The sequence below is a fragment of the Sciurus vulgaris genome (genome assembly GCF_902686455.1).
Source record: "Sciurus vulgaris genome assembly, chromosome: 13".
NCBI lineage: Eukaryota > Metazoa > Chordata > Mammalia > Rodentia > Sciuridae > Sciurus > Sciurus vulgaris.
Genome location: NC_136474.1, coordinates 50,755,430 through 50,779,527, shown reverse-complemented (window position 1 = coordinate 50,779,527; position 24,098 = coordinate 50,755,430). Strand labels below are relative to the sequence as shown.

The 24,098-nt window shown below is 39.9% G+C and overlaps 1 protein-coding gene across 1 annotated transcript in view; it reads right to left on the bottom strand.

Annotated features, from left to right (window-relative positions):
• Positions 1 to 7,289: 7,289 nt before the first annotated feature.
• TTC39C (tetratricopeptide repeat domain 39C) overlaps positions 7,290 to 24,098 on the bottom strand; it is a 98,090-nt gene continuing 81,281 nt past the window's right edge. The window contains 11 exon segments of the mRNA XM_079108747.1: positions 7,290 to 7,816; positions 8,716 to 8,754; positions 10,023 to 10,063; positions 10,066 to 10,163; positions 11,226 to 11,266; positions 11,268 to 11,317; positions 17,620 to 17,644; positions 17,646 to 17,744; positions 18,793 to 18,902; positions 21,428 to 21,535; positions 23,626 to 23,719. Of these exon segments, the coding sequence (XP_078964873.1) occupies positions 7,727 to 7,816; positions 8,716 to 8,754; positions 10,023 to 10,063; positions 10,066 to 10,163; positions 11,226 to 11,266; positions 11,268 to 11,317; positions 17,620 to 17,644; positions 17,646 to 17,744; positions 18,793 to 18,902; positions 21,428 to 21,535; positions 23,626 to 23,719 (795 nt within the window). The 3' untranslated portion in view covers positions 7,290 to 7,726.

Genomic DNA, 24,098 nt, shown 5'->3' with positions numbered 1-24,098 from the left:
ATTGTACACAAATGGAGCACAACTTTTCGTTTCTCTGGTGTACACCATGCAGTTCTCACCATTCGTGCAATCATACACGTACATAGGGTAATGATGTGTTTGTCTCATTCCACTCTTTCCCACTTCCTTACCCTCTGCCCAATTAAACCTTCTCCATAAAAACGGACTAATTCTGATAGAAAAAATAAACACTGACTGGTTGTAGTGGCTATGTCCCTAATCCCAGCAGCTGGGAAGGCAGAGGCAGGAGGATCCTGAGTTCAAAGCCAGCCTCAGCAACTTATCGAGGCCCTAAGCTACTCAGCAAGACCCTGTCTCTAATAAATACAAAATAGGGCGGGGGCTGTGGCTCAATGGTGGAGTAGAGCCCGCAAGTCAATCTCCAGTACCGAAATAAATAATAAAATAAACACCTTAAACCCACTAATAGCTTACTATATACAGGTGAGCAATCTACTATTATTAAATCCATAGGAAAAGCCCTGCCAGTACTCCCAGGATGATATTAAAAAACAACCAAAAAGCAAAACACAACTAAGCGAACAAAACCTGATTTTGTGAAACCCAGCAAATATTTTGCAAAATAATATTTAAATTTAAGAAATAAATTTCAAGAAATATATTAAGCATTATGTGTCTATTCCAAACATCATGCACACAAGCACGGGCTTGTTGGACAAAACCATGTTTCTACAAGAAAATGAATTACCTCACTTTCCTAAATATACCATGAATTACTCATCTTTATTTTTTCCTTTAAACTTTTAACTAACATCAGCAGATAAAATGATCTGTGGTATTGTGCCACCCACCATTATATGCACCTTTTTCCCTCAGATGTTTTTTTTTTTTCTAATATCTTCCTATTTCCTTCTTCTGCTTTTTCTCAATTTAATTGGTACCAAGGCTATTGCATAGTCTAATCTGTAATTCTCAGAGGTACAGAGGTTGTCAATCGTAAACTGTGTATGTTTTGTCTCATCCTAAAATACTGTTTATGAAGGTTAACAGATACATAAAGAAAATTAAATTCATTCAGTGGTAAGGGGGAAATCATGGTAGGAAAAATAAAGTGAAGCTACTTTCGAGGTTATCACTCCAATGCAAGTCATTCATTGGTCCTTCAGTTGACAGAAATGTGTATCAAATCTGTTCCTGAGGTACCAAGCGGTCATTACAAATAGGAAAACAAGTGGCTAAATGATTCCATTTTAAGTCAAAAACCAAATCAGTTGCTTGGGGGAATCACAGCTGTTCTGGACAGAGACCCCATGAGAAATTTCTTCTCCCCTGGGTCCTTATAAAGAGCAGAAGAGTGTGACATAATGAACCGTGTCCTTAACTGCACAGTACAGAGTAAACAAGCTGCATGGGGCTAAGTGGCACAGTTAGTTATGGCAATTATACAAGGGGCTTTTAATAAAAAGCAACTTATGTGTTTGCTGGATATTTTAAAGCATCTCCCCAAAGGTCAGAACAAAATGAATCTATCCGTTAAAGTAAACACTTTGAGAATATATCCGTGTGTTGAATTACTTAATGAAAACATACTACTACCAGATACCATTCATCTGGAGTTTTGCTAAATTAAACCCATCTTTGAAAAAAACTGCAACTTTGGCAGGCCCACGTGGTTAAATGCTAAAGGACCTAGGCAGTGATAATACATGGACAATGCATGTGCTACACACATGCACATATACACGTATTTTATATATAAAGGTAATTTTATAAAGAGTACCCTGGTGCGAGGAAATGGGCTGTTTTGAAAAGTGTCACCAGCAGGCAGGACGGAGGTAACAAAAAACCACCCTCTCTATAAGCAATTAGTAGTTAGTGCCACCAACCGTGGGTGAGAGCCAAGTCCCTGACCCCGTGTGCTATTAGTTCTCACCTCCAGTGGGACGCGGCGCCCCGACCCTCGTTTGGGAAACGTCCTACAAGGCAGTTCTGTACAAACCGTCCTGAGGGAAGTTGAGAAATAAACGGTGGCACCAAGCATAAACACACCAACGGGTTAAAATATTTCTCCCCAAACGTCCTTTCAATGATAATTGTGGAAAAGCCAACACAAACTTACAGCACTTCCCCTGTGAACTCCCGTCTAACTACCACGGGCGTAACGCTTTTCTCAAGAAAACGATGGCCCTCTGGCTGGGGACGCGTGTGGGGACCTCAGAGCTACAGAAAACGTAAATGGCACACACCACTCCCTCTAAAGATCTCAGCTGGGACCCAGCTCGTTCTGCAGTTGGGGTGATGTGCGGGGAAACAGGATAGTGAAACGTGGGAGGCCCGGCGTGCGGACTTCGCGGCCACTTGCTAAGGAAAGGCAGGCGGCCGCCCCGCTGAGACCCGGAGCTCGGCCACACTGCTGGTCGTCCCGTGGCCGCCCTCGGAGGGTGGGCCAGGACCTCCCACTCTGGGAACCCTCCGCCTTCCCGGACACTAGAGGATCGATCCAACTCCGCCATCGCACAAGACTCCCAGAGCGCCTAACTGCCTCCGGGGCACAGCCTCGCCCCACCTTCCTCTTTCCCGGCTAAGCTCAGGCGAGCTTCCTCGTTGCCCCCTCGCCGGCGGCTCCTGTGAAAAACCGACCCCGGCGGGGCTTTTATAACCTGGAGACGTCAATGCGTGCGTCACAAAGCCCCACCCTCTCGCGGGAAGCTCGGGGGCGCCGCGAAGGAGGCGGGACCACGGCGGCCCCAAACAATGGGGAGCCGAGAGGGACAAAGGGCCGGAATCGCGAGAGCAAGAGGGGCGTGCTTCTCCTTTTCTGCCAGAACACACAGAAACCGGCATTTCCAACTGCCAGCGGGGGTAGATGCGACTGGTCTACTTCGGTGATCTGAGCTAAGAGCTGCTTTGGAAAGGAGTTAGATTTATGGCAGTTTTGTCTTGTTATCACCGATTCTTCTTTCCCAACACGACTCCTTGCCCCTGTATTACTCTTTTGGGTCACCTTACTAAAAAATTTCTGCCACGGTGTACACAACACACACTGTAAGAATGAATAATTACATGCAACAGCACTTTTTCTCTTGAGAAACTCGCATTAATTCTGAAGCTTTCCAGTTTCTCCATAATTAGGACCGGGCAATCTTTCATCTGTTCCCCCAAATCACTGACCAAAAGGATGCAAGTTAAAGAGTAACTTCCGCTCAGTTTTACCAAGTTAAAGAAATGTTGCCTCATTTAAAAACGTCGGCTCTCTCCAGTTTAGGCTCACAGACTTGTGCTGGGCGTTAAATAATGAATTTGGATCCAAACAGCCTTCACTGTAATCCATCTTCAAACGTTCAAAAAGCAGCAGGACCCACTGTAAACTAGCTGTTAAGTAGCATCACTGGGGACATATATCTGATCAGACTTTTTAAATTTAGGAAGAACCGCTTCTAGAGAGCTTTACAATAATAGGCAACGTCAGGCCTCCATCTACATCCAAGCTACAAATAGCATGTTTGGGGCAATTCATTCACTCATTTAATGAATATTACTAAGTATCCATTAGTTGCTAGATAAACTTTATCTTATTGTGAAGATGACCATCTAGAGGGGAGAAATGTTCTCTTTGGTAGGTCTGCAGGTGTTACATTTTCCATACTTCATCATTTGCTTCAGCCCATTGTAGCAGTGTAAATAAAAGATGTGCTGTCATGATTTCTGAAGTTTTTACTGAAACTGCTGTAACTGTCAAAGTGCTGAAACTCCCCTTGTGGCATCTTGGAATTGAAACATTAATGGCTGTGTAGCCTAACCTTGGTTGGTCCTTCTTGTACACATATTAAGGTCAGGTACTATGCAGAATAGTCACTTAGAAGGGAGGCTTTGCGTCTTCATTTCTTCAAGGACTATTTGAGTCACTCTGAAATGCAAATTGTTACCATGAAAACATTTAACAAGAATTTTAAGCCATTGCCCATTTGCCACTTTGATTTCTTGAACACCTAAGGATTAATGTGGTTTAATAATCTTTTGTCCTTGATTTGTCTCCTTCATGGTCATTAGATAATCCATCTTTTTTCCGTCCTCTTCATATTCCAGATCCTTACCTCATGGAAGTACAAAGTTCTTGATAGTCTGTTTATCTCTTCCATCTTCCTCTTAACCATCTCGTTCCCACTTGATGCCTGATTCTTAAACACACTGCTATTTGTAACCTCTGAGTTTTTAGCTCATCAGGTCCAAGGACCTAGTTGGCTCCTCCAGGAATCACTTTTACCTTTAAAACTGAGTTCAGAAATCTACTTTAGAAACCAGTGGATAGAAGCACTTCTTTCGTGGCCCCCATGATAATATACTGTGACTAAGCTTACCCTGCTATATAATTGTTCATGCCTGTGCACTTTTCTACCAAATAAAATACATAATAAAAGATAATGGCCTAGGGCATTATTTCTCTAAACTCAGACCACATGTGGTGGAATCAGCCCAGGACCTTATTAAAAACACCTTTCCCACCCTATCTAGAATGCACTGATAACCAGAACTTTGAAAGAAAAGGTATATCAGTAAAACATGAAAATTGGGAACCACTAGTCTATGGGAGAAGCAATTGTTATCCAGAGGTCACCTGGGTTGCAAGTATTATAACCAAGTCAACAAGGAGTAGGCTCACCCCTTGCTGGTTTTCACAGAAAGGCAGGTCTACCCTTTTGTTCTTGATAATGCGGCACAATTGACTGAAGAGGGTCCACAACTGCTATGGGCCAACTTTATATTCTCTTGTTCCTGTTGTCCTCTTCTCTTCCTGCATTTCCTCTTCCTAGCTTCTAAGTCACCTGCACCTACTGTATGTTTTCTTATTATCTACTGGGTTTAACATGGAAACATACCACTCACAGAAACCAAAAACAGTACATCATGATGGCATTAAGTTTTATCTTCATAGATGTATAAAGCCATGTTTGAATGCTTGCCATATTTGAATTCTTGATTTGCTTAAGGAAGACATCAACTAAAACGTTTACACGCAAAGGAAATGTGTGTGTGAGTGTGTGTTTAAAATTGGATGGCACTGTCCTTTTAGTTCGCAGGAAATATAAAAGTGCAAATTCAGTTAATTGGACATAACAATAGTTTCATTTTCTGTAAACACCTGAAAGTTAAAATTCTTTACTCAGAAGACTTAGCTATCATGCATTAAATAAAAAAGATACCTAACTCAATAAAGGTAAAGTCTTAATATATTAACCAGCAAGTTACATATTACATCATTATTACTAGACCATGCCTCCAAGTCCATCAATTATAAAAAATGTGTTCAGCATACATAAAATATACATTAGAGATTTCTCTCATCATAGGCACAATCTAATACAAAAATATATTTGACATTTATAAGTAGAAGATTCATTTGAGAGCCTCCAAATAGGAAAGGGGAAGGATGGTAACATAAAAAAGAAGCACACCTAGATGAAATAGCTCTACTTATGTGATTATTTTCTTCATCAGCAAGGGGAAAGGAGCAATTTACACTGAACCAAGCTACCGGGCAATCCACAGTCAGTTCACAGGTTGGGTGGGTCCAACCAGATAACCTGTTACAAATTAAATCAGAGTATACTCAGATTTCCAGCCCATCCTCTTGGTACAGTAATTCACACTGTACTTTTATTATTTTGGAGTCTTTAGAATCTCATCTACCCACTCTGTGGGTAGTGTGCCACAAGGATTCTCTGGGAGAGACTGTTTTTAAACAGACCTACACTTCAGCTAGCAAAGAGAATCTACTGAATGATGTTATAAAGTTATCTATTCAGTTAAGTGTGAGCTGAACACAAATTTATTTGAATTCCTGGAATTTTTATGGGAAAATAAGTAACTTTAAAGCCATGAATGTACACCTAAGTTTTTATTTTAACTGAAAAGCATGAGATTTTATGTAATCTTTGAATATGGGAATAGCTTGAGTGATATTGGAACTGAAAATTCAAATAAGAATGAATGAGTCAAGAACTTCATGATTCAGAAAACTCCACAATCAAAACAGAAAAGTTTGCTGTGCAGACTATAGATTAAGAAGAGAAAAAAAAAAAAAAAAAGGGCAACAGCCATACTTTAAAGATTGATAATGTTCTTCCTGTCTGTTACCAATATTTTTAGATGCTAATTTCTCTTCTTGGCTTCTGGATGTACTCACTCAATGTAGGATGGCGATCTTTTCTCTCTTGCTGGTATCTAAAATCCACAGTGTTTACACCAGGAAGCTAATATGAGTAAACACTTTGGAAACAGTGCACTCAAAAGTTGTTCGTATCAGAGTAAGGAAACAGTTTAGCCCAAGTCAATAAGGAGAAACTCCTTTCAAAGAAATCAGTTCCTCAAAATGAGATTAAATTATATTAATTTGCCAATATTCTAGCTGCTCTTCTCATGTTCTATTTTGTAACAATGTATTAACATCATGTGAGATGATGCTTCAGTCAACAGAATATGTAAATGAATGATACTCTAAAATGATACCCTTTTAGGTGGATATAAATTTTAAAAAAAATTTAACCTAAAGATTGAACCAAATTATGTCAAAGATTCTTCAAAGTGACTGAGGTATTTAGATTCTTCAAAACCCCAGGAGTGCAGCACTATGCATGGAGGTAAACCAAATATCAATAAAAATTAGCAATAAGGGATAAAAAAATAATTTGAATTCCTTTTATAACATCTAATAACCTGAGCTAAGGGGAAAATGATTAAATCCTGGCAATATACAGTATAGCAAATACTTCATCATCAACTATTTTGAGGCAAAAAACAAAACAAAAAACCCAAAAACTCCTATATGCATTTCAAAAATAACTGTTTCATAGTAATTTTTTAAAAGATTTCTAAAGTAATCACTAGGGCAACTTTCACAAAGAATGGGAAACACTCCTAAATATATAGATGTCATTTATCTAATTTATAGACTAGGAAAAAAAAGGTTTACTTCGAAAACATTTTGTAGATGATTTGGAGGTGAATATTTTTGATAACAAAACTTCAGCTGAAGAACCTTTATTTTTAATAAGTAAACCATGGGATACCAGATTATTAATGTGTGTGTCTATCTACATGTATATGTATACATGTGTGTTTTTTATAGTAAAATAATATTTGGTTGGGGGCTAGGAAATCTGCTTTGTATTCATTGTTCCACTAATAACAGGAATAGTCAGAATAAGTGATAAATTATTTATAAGTAATAAATTAATTGGATTAGCCGTTTTGTGCCTGAGTTTCACTGTGTGTGAAAAGGGATAAGAATATCTGTGCTAGGTTATTTATAGGAATATTTGAGGCTAAAGTAAAACACTAGAAAGCACTTTTATTTTTTTCAAAACACAATATAAATGCTATGTCTTGATGCTGTTAATAATTTTACAGGTGCTGCTTCATGTCACCCCATTCTGAGGTCTGCTTAAGTAGGCATCCTACGAGATCACAGGATGTATATTTAGTTTGATTTTATTTTAAAAATAATAAATCACAAAACTAAAATGTTCGAACAAGGTCACTTAACCTTCTCCCCAGGTGGTAGTTATTATTATTGTCGTCATCATTATTACTTTTCAGCTACATGTTAAAAGAGGAGATCTTAATACGTCAGCTTCACTGGGAAAATGTGTCCCTGGCACAGGTGGTTTGCAGAAGAAAAGTCGATCTTCACAAGTGCTTTGTCCTCTGCTTTTATTTAAAGTGCAGACCCTGGGTGGGGAGGGACAGAGGGGTCACCCCAGGTCTGTCACTGAGGAACCAATTCCCTCAGAGAGGCCAGAGCAGCATGGATGCGGACGTGCAATCTGTTTTCAAAGTCATAGCCAGAGAAATCCTCCTGGAAGAGCAGAGACAGATATTCGCAGACTGTTAGCTACACTTGTACGGGGCACCGCATGGTAAACCCCACTACATTTCCCACTCCTCCCAGAAAAGTTCCCTGCACTCCTAGTGAGGGTTTTACATCCACTTGATTTTCTCATTCCCCATAACCACAGACTTTGTATTTACTTTAAAAAACATAAACTGAATGTCGGTAATGTTCTCTTTGGAGAATGTTCCTCATGCTATTCTTGAAATAGTAGTCTTAAGTTGTCTCGAACTAAAGTGACTGTTAGAAATTTCTTAACTCAAGAACACAGTTATGAAAGCAAAAGTTTATTTCCCTGGAGCAGGTGCATGCATGTATTCCTAGCCAATTCAGGAGGCTGAGGCAGAAGGATCACTTGAGCCCAGCAGTTGAAGACCAGCGGGCAACATAGTGAGACCCTATCTCAAAAAAAGAAAAAAAAAGTTTATTTTCCCACCCAAACACTAAGACTATTGCAGTTATAAAACAGGCTGAACAATGTCTCAGGATCTTGGAATTTCACTTAAAAATCTAGTGATCATGCCAGGCATGGTGATGCACACCTATAATCTCAGCACCTAGGAGAGAACAGGAGGGTCACAAGTTAGAGGCTAGTCTCAGCAATTTAGCAAGAGCCTGTCTCAAAATTTTAAAAAGGGCTGGGGATATAGTCCAGTGGTGAGGTGCTCCTGGGTTCAATCCCTAGTGCCCAAAAAAAAAAAAAAAAAAAAAAATTCATGTGCTCACTGATTGAATTAGTTTTTACTTCTCCTTTCCAGAATTATTAATCAGAAAATTGCTTCAGAAACTTTCTTGAATTCAGACTCAGGTGCACAGTGAACAGGAAAAGAAGGGCCATGGGGAAGGAGATTATCCAGGATTTTTACCTTTGCTTGAAGAAGTAGAGTTCGGCCTCTTCCTACAGTCTAAATGCAAGAAAGACATTGTCTCAGCATCTACATCCATGTACACTTAGGCAGAAAATATTAGCACAGGAGGACATGTTAATTAACACAATTCATAGTAGGTAGAGATGAGTCAACTGGTCAGTCAAGTGCAATGACTCCATTTTTCCTTAATATAAAGAAGCTTATTATTCTCATCAAGGCTTTGCTTGATAAATAATGTTTCACAGTCTTCACTGTATGTCTTTAAAAAGCAATAAATGAGGTATAATGCTATAGGTTAAAATCTTATTAAACAACCTAAAATTATTGATAATGAAGAAAGAGGTTTTATCTGAAGACAGTAATATACAGCTCCTTTTTAAAGTATTGCCACATGAGGATATCAACTTAATTTTCCAAAAAAATAGGGAGTCCAGTCTTGTTATATACATTAAGGGTACATGAAAAGAAAACAAAATTCATTAAAATAAAGAATATGGTGTTAGAAGTTTTTATCTAAATTTGTAAAAATGACATTTTCTGTTTTGGTAAAATCAGATCTCCAAATTAAAAGATTTTTCAATTAAAAGTTCATCTTTGGACAAAAGGGCTACATATTCAAGAATTAGACTAGAGTTTTTAAATTCTGCTGACTTAGCCCATATATTTGAAAGCTAAGATGAAGTTACTAAAACTTAGAATTTTATAAGTAAAAACCTCACTAACACATTTGACTAATTTAAATTGCATATCGTAACTCAGTTATTTGTATGAAAGTCTAAAATTTTTTAAGTAACCACACATGCATCATCTTTACTTATTATCATTGCATCTTTATTAATTGGTAATTATTCTCACTGCCATCTTTATTAATTTTTTTTCTGTTTCACACACACTAGGAAGAAGATATGTGGTTAAGTAACCTAACCAGTGGCATGCACATAAGGTAAATGGCAGAAACAGAATCCTGACTCAGAACTCTTCCCAGTACACCATCCTCCATCACACCATACTGTACTAGAAAAGGCATTTGATTTTCCTCAAATGAATCTTTGTCTCAAAAGTCACATCTATAATTCAAATTCCAGAGAAGACATTACTTCCTCAAAGAACAGAAAATGGGATTACTGGTTCTTCGGACTCATCTTACACAAAACCAAGGAAAACAAAATGAAGAACCATATGGTTCGATCCATTTATTTTAAGTCAGGGATGCTTTTGTGTCTGTTTGTGAGCACATTTTGCTGATGAACGTTATTTAAAAAAAAAAAAAAAATATATATATATATATATGTAAGTAATCTTACCTCTGGTTTGTCTAATAGAAGACAGCCAAGTTCGTAGCAGCATATGGCTGAACATACAAATTATTCTGACGACACAATTCATCTTTAGCAGCTCGCTGAAAGACTAAAAGTAATAAAAAAGTTACTGGGATGAATTTATTTCTGTACTAGCATACAGTTCATCACAATCTTCAGAGGAGATAAGAATGGAGAGAGGTTTTTGTTTTCCAGATCAGATTTTCTCTCTCACTTTCATTCCTTCCTATTCACCCCCATCCACATCTTAGAAGCCTGGTGGTCTTCCTCCAGAATAGGTCTTACCCACTCAGCTAACTAACGTGTGCTACTTATTTTTTCCAGCGGACACACCACTTCTATTGATCTATACTGAAAAATATTTTTATTTGTATGTAAAAGTCTAAACATCCACATTTTTATATTAAAATGGAAAACCAAATCATCTCTTGACATGTGTTCTTGCTGGTATTTAAACAGGTGGTCTAAAATAAACTATTTAGAGTCATGTAATAACTATCATAATCCCTCACTGAAAGATGATTTTAAAATTCCAATAAAAATATATTAATATTCTTGCATTCAAAAGTCACGTCTCTATACTAAAGTAGTCAAAGTAACTCTGTGATACACTTAGAAAAATGAACTGAGCTGGGGATGTAGCTCAGTGGTTGGGCCTGGGTTTTATCCCCAACACCAAAATGAAAACAAAACAAAAACTCACCAAACAAAAAACTTGGTTAGAAAAGTCCCTCCAACTACACTGGAAACTTGTTAGTGATTCTTTTTTACTTAATATGTACATAAACTATCCTAAGCCAGCAACTTCCTTAACTTGCCTCCAAGTTCTGCATCAGAAATCTATAGGGATAAAGGAAGGAATGATTGTTTTGGTTTCTGGCTATCTGGGAGGCCTCCTTCAAATGATCTGCCTCCTGATTTCTTCCTCCTCTCTCCTGTGGAGACTGTCATCTTTGATAAATAGCTAATGCCAGAAAAAAAGCTCATGTATAAAGAAGTATTCTGCAGTTACATTAAAAATACTACATTAATCATCATCAACTTCTAACATCTGAAAAGATGGTGTTAATCAAATGCAGTGGGATGTTTGGTTTTGTTAAATGCTTTTTCATCTTTCTCACAAACATAGATGTAGGTGGTCCCGGTTTATTTTCTGTAGCCATGACTGTATTAACAGTTTACCTGCACGCATCTTCTGAGTTTCCTAGACATTTGTGAATGGCACCTAAGAAGCAAATACTTTAATCCAACAACAGACGAATCATCCACTTCATGGCAAGCTTAAAGAGAGGGAAGCGAAACAGCAGGAAGGAAATACAGTCATTCTGTTCCTTGAATATCACCAAGCATTAAGTCACTATTTCACCATTTAGCTACATATCAGTTCATGTTTCCGCTCCCCGAAATTCGGAAGGCACCATTCTTCCTCCATTAGTGAATTTCCTCAACCAAAAAAGGCAAAGCTATCAAACTTTACAGAGCCAAGAAAACTCAAAACAGCATCACATTATCACCAAGTGAAAGAAGCCACTCTGAAAAGGCTGGGAGTACCATTTCAGGTATATGACATTATAGAAAGGGCCAAACTATGGGGGTAGTTGAAAGATCAGTGGTTACCAGAGGTGATGGAGGGACAAACAGGTGGAGCATAGAAGAGACACATCATTATGCATTTATTCAAACCCAAAGAATGTGAGGCACTAGAAGTGAACCCCAATGTGAACTACAGACTTGGGGTGAGTATGCTGTGTCACTGCTGGTTCACGGAATGTCATAAACGAACCACCCAGAGGCAGGAAGCTGCAGTGGGGGAACCTACAGGACAGGAAGGAGTACGTGGGAACTGTCTCTTCCACGCAGTTCACTGTGAACCTAAAACTGCTCTAAGAGAGAAGACTCTTATTCAAGGACACTGCATCACATTAACTTCACAAACCATGCAACAGGCACCTTCTCATGTCTGGATGATGTACGGCACTAAGCCATCAAGGGGGACCCGGAACTTTCCTGGAGGACGGACACCGTCCGTCCATTATGGAAGTTTTCCAAGGAAATGAGACTGGACACCGAGGACAGCTAACAGAAGAAGAAAGGAAGTAATACAGGGATTTCTGTGGGCTAATAAAGACAGTAAGTTTCAATAAGAGTACATGTGTATAAAATGTGCTCAAGTTACAGAACACTGCAAGAGCTGTGGTGTGGTGGGGAGGTAAACATGAAGAATAAAATCTGGGCCTGTAGAAGCATGAGTTGTCCCCTAAAACCCAGCTGGAATACTGCTATATTAAAAAAAAAAAAAAAAAAAAAAAAAAGGAGCTCAAAAGATCTTAAGGTAACGATGTTAAGGAAATGTTAAATGCAGTTCATTCACTTGCTTATTCATTCATCCACACACTCACTCAGTCAAAATTTATTTGGTACCTACTATTTTCCAGGTGTTCAGACTACAACAGTGACAAAATAGGTAAAAATCCTTGCTTTTACAAAGGACTAGAATAAACTTTTCTCCAGAGAAGACATACAAGTGGCTGACAGGTATGTGAAAGATGTTTAACATCATTAGTCATTAGGGAAATGGGAATCAAAACTACAAGGAGCTAATAGTTCACATCTGTTCACCATTATTAAACAAACAAGACACCCCGAAATAATAAGAGGGTGTGGAGAAACTGGAACCCTTCTTGGTGGGAATATAAAAAAATGTACAAATATAAATGTAAATGTAAATATAATGTAGTTGCTAGGGTAAACAGTATGGTGGTTCCTCAAATAAAAAATTAAAATAGAACTAACATAATCCAGCAATCTCCTTTTGGTTATTTACCCAAGAGAACTAAAATCAGATCTCAAAGAGATATCTACACTCACAGGGTCACTGTAGCATTTATTCATAACAGCCAAGATAAGGAAATAATTTAAATTTAAATTTAACAATTTAAATGTCCATCAGTGAATAATGGATAAAGAAGATGCAAGAACAGACATATAAAGGAATATTACTCAGTCCTTACAAAGGAGATTCTCTCACAGGCGATAACAGGGAGGAACCTTGAAGAACATTATGCTAAGTGAAATACCCTGTCACAGTAGGACAGATACTACATGAGTCCACTTATATAGGTATCCGAACTAGTTCAAATTCATAAACAGAGTAGAATGATGATTTTAAGGGCTGGGGGAGAAGAAATGGGAGTTGCCATTCAATGTGTTTAAAGCTTCAATTATGCAAGATTTAAAAGTTCTAGAGAAAGGGCATACAACAGTTAACAATAAAAAAATTACTAGGAAGATTGTAAATGGTGTAAATGTGCTTGGAGGGCAATACGGGGAAATGTACCAAAGTAGTTAATTAGCACATACCTTTGACTCAGAAATCCCTCTTTTAGGAACTTGCCCTCGGGTTATGTGGCACACAGATGCAAAGATGTGTGGGTATGGTCATTAAGCAACTGCTGGATAAGCAATGTGTGCACAGCTGGGTACAGTTACATAAATCATCAATGTCTCATATTTTGGAAGACTACAGAGGACATTTAAAAGAATGAGGCAGATCTATATGTTGACATTAAATGAGCCCAAAATGTTGTAAATGAAAAAAAGCACAGCGTGGAAGTGTGGGTAGAGAATGTTCTGGTTAAGTACAGCAATCCCTTGGCATCCTTGGCACATTGGTCCCAGGACCCCCTCAGGATACCTAAACCCAAAGATGCTCAAGTCCCTTATGTAAAATGGCCTAGTGTTCGCAGATACCCCATGTACATCTTTCTATATACTTCATATCATCTCTAGGATTACTTGAAATGCCTAATAAAATGTAAACACTATACAAATAGTTGTTACACTGTATTGTTTAGGAATAATGAGAAGGAAAAAAAGTCAGTATGTACATGTTCAGTCAGATGCAATCTTTTTTTTTTTTTTTTTCAATATTTTTCTGTCTGCAGCTGAATAAAACCCACAGATGCAGAAACCTGCAGATGGAGGCAGGGGGAGACTATAATTGTACGCGGATACACATACACACTCACACCTAGATACCCACATATGCATATGAATGCTAGAACATCTCCAGAAGGTCACTCCCCAAACCATGGCTGCAGCTGTCTTTGGGAAGAGATGGTTTCTGGAGTGGAAGGAGTGGAAGGGATGCTTGACATTTTGCTCCCCACCTCTTTGAACATTTTTGCAAGTTTGTGAACTACTTAAAAAAATTAAAGCACTGTGATCCTCAAAACAAACAAAAAAAAAGTATGTCAACAACAAGAAATATCCTACCCTTAAGAAGCTTACATCTTATGGGGGAAACAGTGTAGAAGACAAACAGGTAAAACATGTTTGTCAAGTGTAAATGCTCAGGTGAAAAATACGGGGGCTGGGGGATTAGCAGTGTGTGCATGAGTCAAGCTTCACCAAAGGAAAGGAGTGAAGCAGCCATGTGGGTGTGAGAGGGGAAGCACTCCCAGACCTAAGAGCATGTGTAAGGCACTGGGGCCAACAGTGAACAAGAAGAATCAGCAAGGCTAGAGCCCGGGGAGCAGGGGGAAGAGCAGAGAGCAATTGTGTAGGACTCTGCCAGCCACGGAGTGAACTGGAATGATGAACCATAGACAGCTGAGAGAAGTGGAGTGACATGCTAGGACTCAGGTTTAGACAATCACCCTGGCTGCTGAGCTGAGAACAGATGGCTTCGCCACCAGGAAGGATGCACTAGGTGGAACCAGGTGGTAATGAAGAATGGACATTTTTTTAAGCTGTCTGTTTTATCTCAACTCTCTAAGGTTTCCCCTCCCAGTAATGGGAACAAAGCCCTTAAAGCTGTTCAGGAAACAGCCCCAAACAGAGAGTAAAAGAGTAATTGGAGCAAGATAGTATTCAGGCAGTTAAGACACCAGAATCTACGCCCTGTTGTAAACATTGTGAAACATGTTGTATGTTATCAGCAAACCCAGACCCCCTTTGAAATTTCCCGGCAGCTTTGTTCCCCTTTTCCCTTCATGTGCGACCCCTCCCGATGTGTGGTCTCTGTCTTTATAAACCTACAAGATTTTCTGCTAGGGACTCGACTCCTCGAGTTGGGTCCCAGGGCGCTGGAATAAACACTTCTTGCGGTTTGCATCAAGTGATGCCTCCTGCGGTTGATTGGGGTTGCAGTCGATCCATTGGGACAGAGTTGGGGTTCCTTTTTGGGGGCCTTACAGTAGGGGCAGGCCATGAGTGAAACCACCAGACAGGAGACAGTGACCCAACAGGCTCTGTGGACAGTTACAGGGGGACTCAACGCACAACGCTGTGAGGGCTTGACAGACAGAGTTACTAAGTGCTCAGGACCCACGCTGTCTGCCATCATCAGTAAACTTTCTCTACAAAATCTTCACTGACTGAACTCGCATAGCTGGATTGATTTAGAGCATTACTGCTTAACACCAGGGAACGATATAATCTAATTAATAGATCTCAGAATTGGGTTGACTTTTAATAAGGATATTAAAGAATGATCTCAGAGTCACCCCAGAGACTGCTTCCCTTTCCACAAACACATCTTTCTTATTAGTTTTTTTTCATTTTGGAACCTGAAAAGAGAATAGTCAAAATCTCATGTGTGATTCATTCTTGTGTCAGGCACAAGAATTACTGCCTCTTATATCTCTTTGGTTTTTCATTTCTCAAAACACCTGGTCCTGTACTTGCACATTTAAAAAATACATAACATCTTCATTATCCCTTTGAGTTAGCCATTGGTTGATATTCTATACTTGCTTCTATAAGAGAAGGGTTTTAAGTTATGCAAAGCCTTTAAAAATGAACATAGCAGGGCTGGGGACATAGCTCAGTTGATAGAGTGCCTGCCTCACAAGCACAAGGCCCGGGGTTGAATCCCCAGCACTGGGAAAAAAAAAAAAAAAATAGTAGGATTAATATCCCTGGTGGAAAGGGAAATTCCTGTTCTAATTACAGAGCCATGGCCCAAAACTTCTTTGGGAAGTTCTTTTGATCCCCTGTAATATCAACGGTGGCAAAGTTTTTAACCTTTAAGGGCAGATTCTTTGTTTTTGTTTGTTTGTTTTTGTTTTGTTTTTGTTTCAAGAAATAGGTAGAAGTCATATACAGGGAAGTCTGATGATAAATATATGTGATTGATGGACAAAGCAGTCTGGTCAAAAACAAGTGTGATGGCAGAAAAATCTGACAGATTTTCTAAAGTGGCTTATAATCTATTTCTGTTCATATTAATGTCTTTTGGGAAAGGGCAGTATGTATGTGCATAAGAATATATTTCCAAAGACACTCTCCATGGAAACCATCCTTTTGGACGTACTTGTATTTATTTAACATAGCTGTCTCATTTGTAACTGTACTTCAGCTGTGTGGGTTAAGCCTCTCGGCAACCCCAGGAAGGCGAAGCTGTTTGCCCGATCACTGAAAGCCCTGCTACTCAAAGTGCTGTCTTCAGACCAGTAGCACAGATGCTGGCTCCCGGGGGAGCTGGGCACGTCACCGGCCTTTCTGAGTCTGCTTCCTCATCTAGAATGGGTATGACAATACTCTGGCCTTTCCTCTTTCTCTGGATTGCAATGTGGAACAAATACTTTGCTAGACTACAAAATGCCATCTGAATATCTACCATTAAACCTTAGGAGAAATGAAATCTTATTTCTCCTAATAATCAATGAAGCCCTATCTTAGTCAAAGATGTAGTTCATTCTCCCTTTGAAATTTTCCTACGACTATAATAATTATCACAGCTACCTATAAACTTCTGGGTTTTCTCATACATGAATCAAAAACGTAGGCTTTCTAATTATACTCCTAGGTATCCGTCTACACAAAACACTCGTAAACTTATGTTGTACATTTATGTTCGTAGTGACTTGGCTCAGGACAGTTTGAAAAACAAAAATAAACCAAATGTCCACCAACAGGAGAACGAATAAACAAATAGCAGTATGGGTACTGCCACACCACGGAACACGCCTCAGTCAGTAAGAGAAACTGCCTCCTGCTACAAGCTGCAACGTGGATACATCTCACAGGCAAGCGGAACAGGTGAAGCCAGGTGAGAAAAAGGACATCCTGTGTGGTTCCTCTTATACGGAGTTCAAGGACAGGCAACACTAATCTACAGACATGGAATCAGAACACTAGCTGCCCTGGGGTGGAGATTAACTGGGAAGGGGCATGAGGAAAATGTCAGCGGTGGTAGATCATGATCATGGTGACAGATGCCAGGTGTATACATGGTCATGATGATTTGCTGAACGGGACATTGAATCTGAGTGTTCTATGCATGTGAATTACACCTACGTGAAACAAAGTGCTTTCGATGGGGGAGAAAACAGCATGCTCACCAGCAACCCCCATGGCTGCGGAACTAAGACCACGTGTAACAGAGCATCGCCAAGCACTCCCAGCCAGGCAAGTGCATCTGTCCACGCCAGTGCCTCCCACGCCCCCGTGCTGTGGGACAGGACGGCCTCCCTGCTATGCTCAATCCAGGAACGGCTCCCGAGCCGCACACTGAGCAGTGCTAAAGGGGGAGCCGCTGCGGAGGCAAACCGCGAGTGTGCACAGTACTCGCGCTTACCTTGACTCATCCTCTGCAGGTTGGGGATAGGAGCAGTTGGGAAGGGCTTTCCACAGGTATAAGACCTCGATGGACGCCAGCACACACAGCACTTTGGTCGGGGTTTGCTTCCGAAATTTCTCTGCCTGCAAGTAGTTGGAATAATTAGGCTCCCTTTTTCAAAAATCAATTCAAATACAAATCCGTTCTGGAGACATGGAAAAAGAACACGGTTCATAGTCAACATGAATGGCCCTCTCCTGCAAGCCAACAAATGAAAATTTCTCCATATTAGAAAAACATTCTACTTTCCAGATTCTACTACGTTTGTAGATCTGCCTCACATTCATCGTTCACTCATTCTATTCTCAAGGGATGCTGAAAACCCGGGATGAAACAAGACTTATTTTAGTTTAAATTGATGCATTCGTAACAGGTGTGTGACATACAGTAACTCCATGTATTACATGGAGAATGGAAGCTTACCAGCCACTTGGGCCACAGGTCTATCGAGCTTTAAATGTTCTCCTTATACCTAGTGTTCTCAGTTGCCTTCCACAATTATCCATGTGTACTCAAAGGAATCCATTAAAGGGTCATTCAATAAATACTAATGAAACGTAAAAAAAAATGCTTATAAATTAAAAGAAAATCTGTAAAATTAAAATCATGGAAACCTCAGGATATGACATGATATTATGTGATTCAAGGTTAGTTGGCATGATCTTATTCCCTCACCAAAAAAAATGCAGAATAAATTTGGGACATTGTCCCTATCGTTTGAAGCTTTCTGCTGGCAAACCTGATGTACATTTTAGCTTTTTATTACATCAAAATGTGAGGTGCATCTGACAGTGTGTCTAGTTCTGAGAGTGCCTTTTGAGACTACATCATTTTTAAGGCAGATGTTTTCCCTGTCCAGATGTGCTCATTAGCTCTGCAGGATCTGTAATGTCTTGACTCAACTTTTTTTTTTTAAAAAAGTTTGCTGTAGTTATTTGTAGAGAGACAAGTATTTTTTATTCAGAGCAGAAGTGTGCTCACCGGAGAAATTCTCTCCAAGATGGTGAAGTGCATTTCAAGTGGCACATCTGTCACCTGGTTTGAACATGTTTTCCTAAAGCCTATCCAAGGCAGGGCTAGTCACAAATGTCCATCATAAATAAGACACCAGACCCATCAGCTCCAACATACCTTTTTCACTGAGAACTGTTCGATCTGATTGTTTTTCCTTTTGAAGAGTTTCTGAACCTCTTTGAAGACGATCTGTGCCCCTTCCACATCACCAGTGGCTCCCTGACAGACTGTAACAAAGAATTGGACTGGGGATATAGCTCAGTCGGTAGAGTGCTTGCCTTGCAAGCACAGGCCCTGGGTTCAATCCCCAGCACCGCAAAAAAAAAAAAAAAAAAAAAAGCAAAAGAAAGCAGAATTGTATTTCTAGAGTATCAGGGGGAAATGCCACTGATATCCAGGAGGATGATGCCTGGAAAATACCACCAAGGAAAGAAGGAAAACACAGGAGTGCACATGTATAAAGATTGCCTCACATGGGACTACGCTGTTCTGCTCACCCATGTCCCACAGCGCTTTGGGAAGACCCAGGAAAGCCACGATCCCCATCCCCTTGTTGGGGAGGAAGGCTTGCATGTAATGAAATCCTCAGCTGCTGTCACAGTGTACAAGCTACTTGGAGCCCACATGCCCAGAGGGTGGAATAAAGAAGGAAGTTTGGAGGCTGAGGATGTGGCTCAGTGACAGAGCATCCACAAGGCCCTGGGTAAATCCCCAGCAACACCCAAAACAAAAAACAGCAAAAGGAATTCAGGGAAGAGCAACTAGGAGTTCAGGGGCTCGTGAAAGCTTCATGGCAGGAGAAGGGTATCTGTGTCCTACAAAGAAGGTCACGGATCAGTCCTGCACACGTTCATTGGCATCCTACCACCATACTCCACCAGCAAAATGTGAAGAAGCAGTGCAGACTTGTGGCCAGGAAAAAATGCACATGGTTAACAGGACACCTTAGCATAGGAGAACCCAAGTGCTTTTAGGAAAGACCAGAAAAGAAGAATCATTTCTCTTGGGATGACAGGAAGCTTTGAGAAGTCAAGCTAAGCCTTGAAGGATGGGTAAGATCTAGATCATCAGCATACCATCTGCATACTGCCCTGGGCCCCATGCAGACAAGCCTTTAGGTGTGAGACACAGTATACTAACTCATAGGTCAAAACTAAGCATATTCAAACACCAGATGCAGCCACGAGAAACTGGATGTCCCATAAAGTAAGGAGCATAAATGAAAGAGGGTTTTGTATTGATTGCTAATGGTCTCACACAATTTTATAGGGACCGTAGGATATCCAGGATAAAGGCATTGGCTCATGTTAATTCTATCTTAAATAGATGAGTTAGGAGGATGGAATGAGAAGGGAAGATGTTTCATTAAATCCAAATGTTTAAAATAAGGAGGTACTCAAAATAACATTTGGGGGGCTGGGGGTGTGGCTCAGTACTTAAGTGTGCTAAGCATGTGTAAGGCCCTGGGTTCCACCCTCAGCACCGGAAAAAAAAAAAAAAAAAGTTTGGGTTAGTCTTTTTTTTTTAACTTTAGTTTTAGCTTTTTAAAAAAACATATATATATATATTTAATATATATAATATGTATATAATGTATATCTATTTAATTGTAAATGGACACAATACCTTTATCATTTTTCCATTTTTATGTGGTGCTGAGGATTGAACCCAGTGCCTCACATGTGCTAGGCAAGCAATCTACCACTGAGCTACAACCCCAGCCCTGGGTTAGTCTTGATTTTGTTTTTTTTTTTTATACTGGGAATTGAACCCAGTGACATTTTACCACTGAGCTAAGTCCCCAGTCCTTTTTAATTTTTTACTTTGAGACAAGGTCCTACTAAGTTGCTGAGGCTGGCCTCAAACTTGCGATCCTCTTGCCTTAGCCTGCCAAGTCTCTGGGATTACAGGCGTGCATTGCCAATCTGGCAAGCTTTAATTTTAAGTAAAAGAATTATTTATGTGGCTGCTAAGGAAAGTTCTCCTACATAAACCTGAAAGGGTTTGCATAAAGTTGCTTAAAGGCAAGAAATGTATAATCAATTGGGTGTCAATTCCACACCACAGGGCACTTTATATATCACAGGACAGACAACACTTTTGTCCACCAGGTGGCAGCACATCTTCACTTATCTCACAAAGACCAAAAGCAAAAAACAACCGAGATTAGTGTTTATGATATAATGATATACAGAGCTGAAACACCTCACGTTCAGTAACATTACAAGTAAATATGACAAGGTTAACAGGTAAACGTTGGAGCAGATGACTCAAACTCTATGCAACTCCATAACCAGGGCACCAAACAACATGAATATGATGAAAAAGATATGTGCTAACTCAAATTTCTTTAAAATCCTGATAAATAAAAAATTCACAGCAAAAAAAAAAAAAAAAAAAAAGAAAGAAACAGAAAGAAAGAAAAGGAAAAAAAATGGAGTAAGGGCAGGTGAGGTTGTTGAGGGCAAAATGTTCAAAAACTGGTAAAGCCTCACAGTAAGTATTTCCAAAACAGAGCATAGAATCAGCCAGGCACAGAAACGAGTAAGGGAAGAAAGGGACATCAGGTACACTATGAATTTCTCGGTGTCTGGCTGGGTCAGTGAACACAGTAATCCACTGCTATTTACTAGGTTGCACAAAATATTAACACGCCAGGGAAATGTCTGCTTCCATGATTCTCCACCTGCCCGTATGTGTGAGCTGACTGACCACAGACAGGCATGTTATGGCTGTGTGGACTACCACTCACCTGCAGTCAAATATGCGTAATAACACTGTGACCACCTGGACTCATTTTTCAGCCTCTCAAAGGAACTGAATGCATCCTTGAAGTTGAGTTCAATCATGCTGCACCAACCTAGGAAGAAATATTTTTAGCACATGACAGTAAAGTAGAGAGCTCCAGAGTCCATATTTAAGCTACAAATCTCCAATACTATCATTGTTCTTCTTGTGAATGTTCTAGGAAATAATGGAAACTTAAAATGATTTTTTCCCTGAATGCCTTCAGTACAAAGTTTGAGCAAGACATGGCACTTTGAATTTCACAACTGATTAAGCAGTGTAGAAACTGGCATAAAGATTTCTAGAAAGAGACTCCCGCTTGCCCCATATCACTGTCAGATTAACCCAGGTACTTCTCCAAGAATAGGTGCAGGCAGAAAGAGTAGCAGTGGAAGTAATATGTTACATTATAGACTGAGTGACCTCCTCTAAAAAATCTCAAGGCACTCACCTAATTGATTAATTATTACTACTAATTCTCAGACTTTTGTGAGAAGCAGAGAGAGAGCCAGTCAGAAATAAGTACTCCCCACCCTCCCTATGCTCTTTGGTAGTAGAGCCGAGAAGGAACTCATCTTTCCTGCATTAAAACACTGTCAGACTGGTGTTCTTGTAAGGAACAGTAGCCACTGAAAGGAAAAAAGTGATATTCTCATTGTTAATCATGTTATCTTCCATCAACTGGCCCTACTGCATGCTATCATGTGACACCAATTCTTGCTAATCTGTAGCGTAACCTTGCAAAGCTGGCTGAAGGTGTCCTCTTGTTAGAGGGAAAAACCGAAGGCAGCCACAGGTCAGTGACTTGCTCAAGGCCCCACAGCTATTAGGAGGGAAGAATTGCAGATCAAAGTCCAATGTTCTCTCCTTTTCACAATATTGCCCCCATAAAAATAAATATGCTGGTATCAGGTCTCAAAATAATCATGTAATCTTGGACTTGCCATTTAAACAATTTGGTGGGGAATGCTATCCACTTGCATCAACTTCACTGTCAAATTCTGTGGTGGGACTTCTAGGTTGACTTATTTTAGCTAATTGTTTTCATCCCATATTAGATGTCAGGGAATGATCTGGATTAAATACAAAACATAGGGGGAGGCATTAAGCGCAAAGCCTGCAGAACAAGTTAGAGTTGTGACTTATTCCTGAGTCAACCTTCCTAAGGCCTGGGGTAGATGGTTCCTAGGCTTCCTTCAGTTCTGAAGTCCTGTCCTGCAACAGACCTTGAAATGGTATACCAGAAAAAGCCACCAAAGCTGGCTTTTAATTTCAAGTTATTTGAAACACATCTCACTCTACCTTATGCCACTAAGTAGAGCCACAACAGAGTTTAGGTTACATAAAAGTAAGGTTTCCATGGGATTACACATCGTCTCTTCCTAAACCATAACAGGCATTCAAACAGTAATGTTATTTATTGGGTAGTTCCCAAACTTTTTGTTTGCACTTTTTTCAAAGGCTTCAGAAAGACAATTATGTGCACAATAAGAGAAGTTAGTGGCAGGCATGACTGGGTCTGAGCACTCTCCACCTCCTCTTCCCTATCCCTCTACAGAGGGACAGGGAGTCAGTACAAGTCAGTGAGAAGGCTCAACAGCCACTCTGGAGAAGGAGGGGAGAATTGTACGCAAATTAACACTTCCAAGTCCATTTACAAATGTATCTGGAGGAGGAAGAGAAGCCTCTGACAGGTGTGGAGCCTCCTGTGGAGGATTCACCTAAAACTCAGGGCTGCTATGGGCGGGCTCCCCAACACCAACGGTGATTATGTGGCTCAGAAGGTTTAGGCAACTTGCTGGCCATCTCTGGGCTAGATGGTGGAGGAGTTGGCATTGGGTCCAACTCTCCCCTATGCTATATTTTTCTTCCCAAATAAGCACTGGTGGGAAGGAGGAACAAAAGAGCTTTGAATTCTAATGTGCTCTAGGTATTTACAAATGTCAATGGAGTTAATTCACTTAACATTGCCTATTATTCTAACATCAAAGTAACAGGACCCAGAGAGAGAAGTCCCATGACATGTACTCGTGTAACAAAGTCCCTATTATGCAACACAGCATTTTGCAAGGAAAGACTGAATAACATTACAAATGAAAAAATCCATCAAGAAGCTTCAATACCACTTCATAACAAGAAGGTGGAGAGACATTTCATATTTACCAATTTCATATAGACAGACATGCTGAATTTCTCTCTGATCTACTGCAAGTTCCAAAGCAGTATGGAAAGAAGTCAAGGCACTGTTGATTTGACACTAAGGAAAAAAGGAAAATGGAGTTAGCGGCTAAGATCTGTCATTGACATAATCATCCTAATGCAAAAACAACTTTTCCCTATAAAATTACTTTAAACAGATTAAGCAGTGTAGAAGACAGTCATTTAAGGATTGCTAAGACAGCACTCCAATGGTCTGAGCATTGTGAAATTAACCTAAGCACAGAGAAATTTTTTTTTTTTTTTTTTTTTTTTTTTTTGAGACAGGATCTCACTATGCTGTTCTGGCTGGTCTTAAACTTTTGATCTTCCTGCCTCTCTGCCTTCGGAGTGCTGGAACTATGGGTACACATCCCACACCCAGCTGGAGGACTCTTTTTGCTTAGGCAGTAGATTCCACCTGCAAGGGCTCAGCTCAC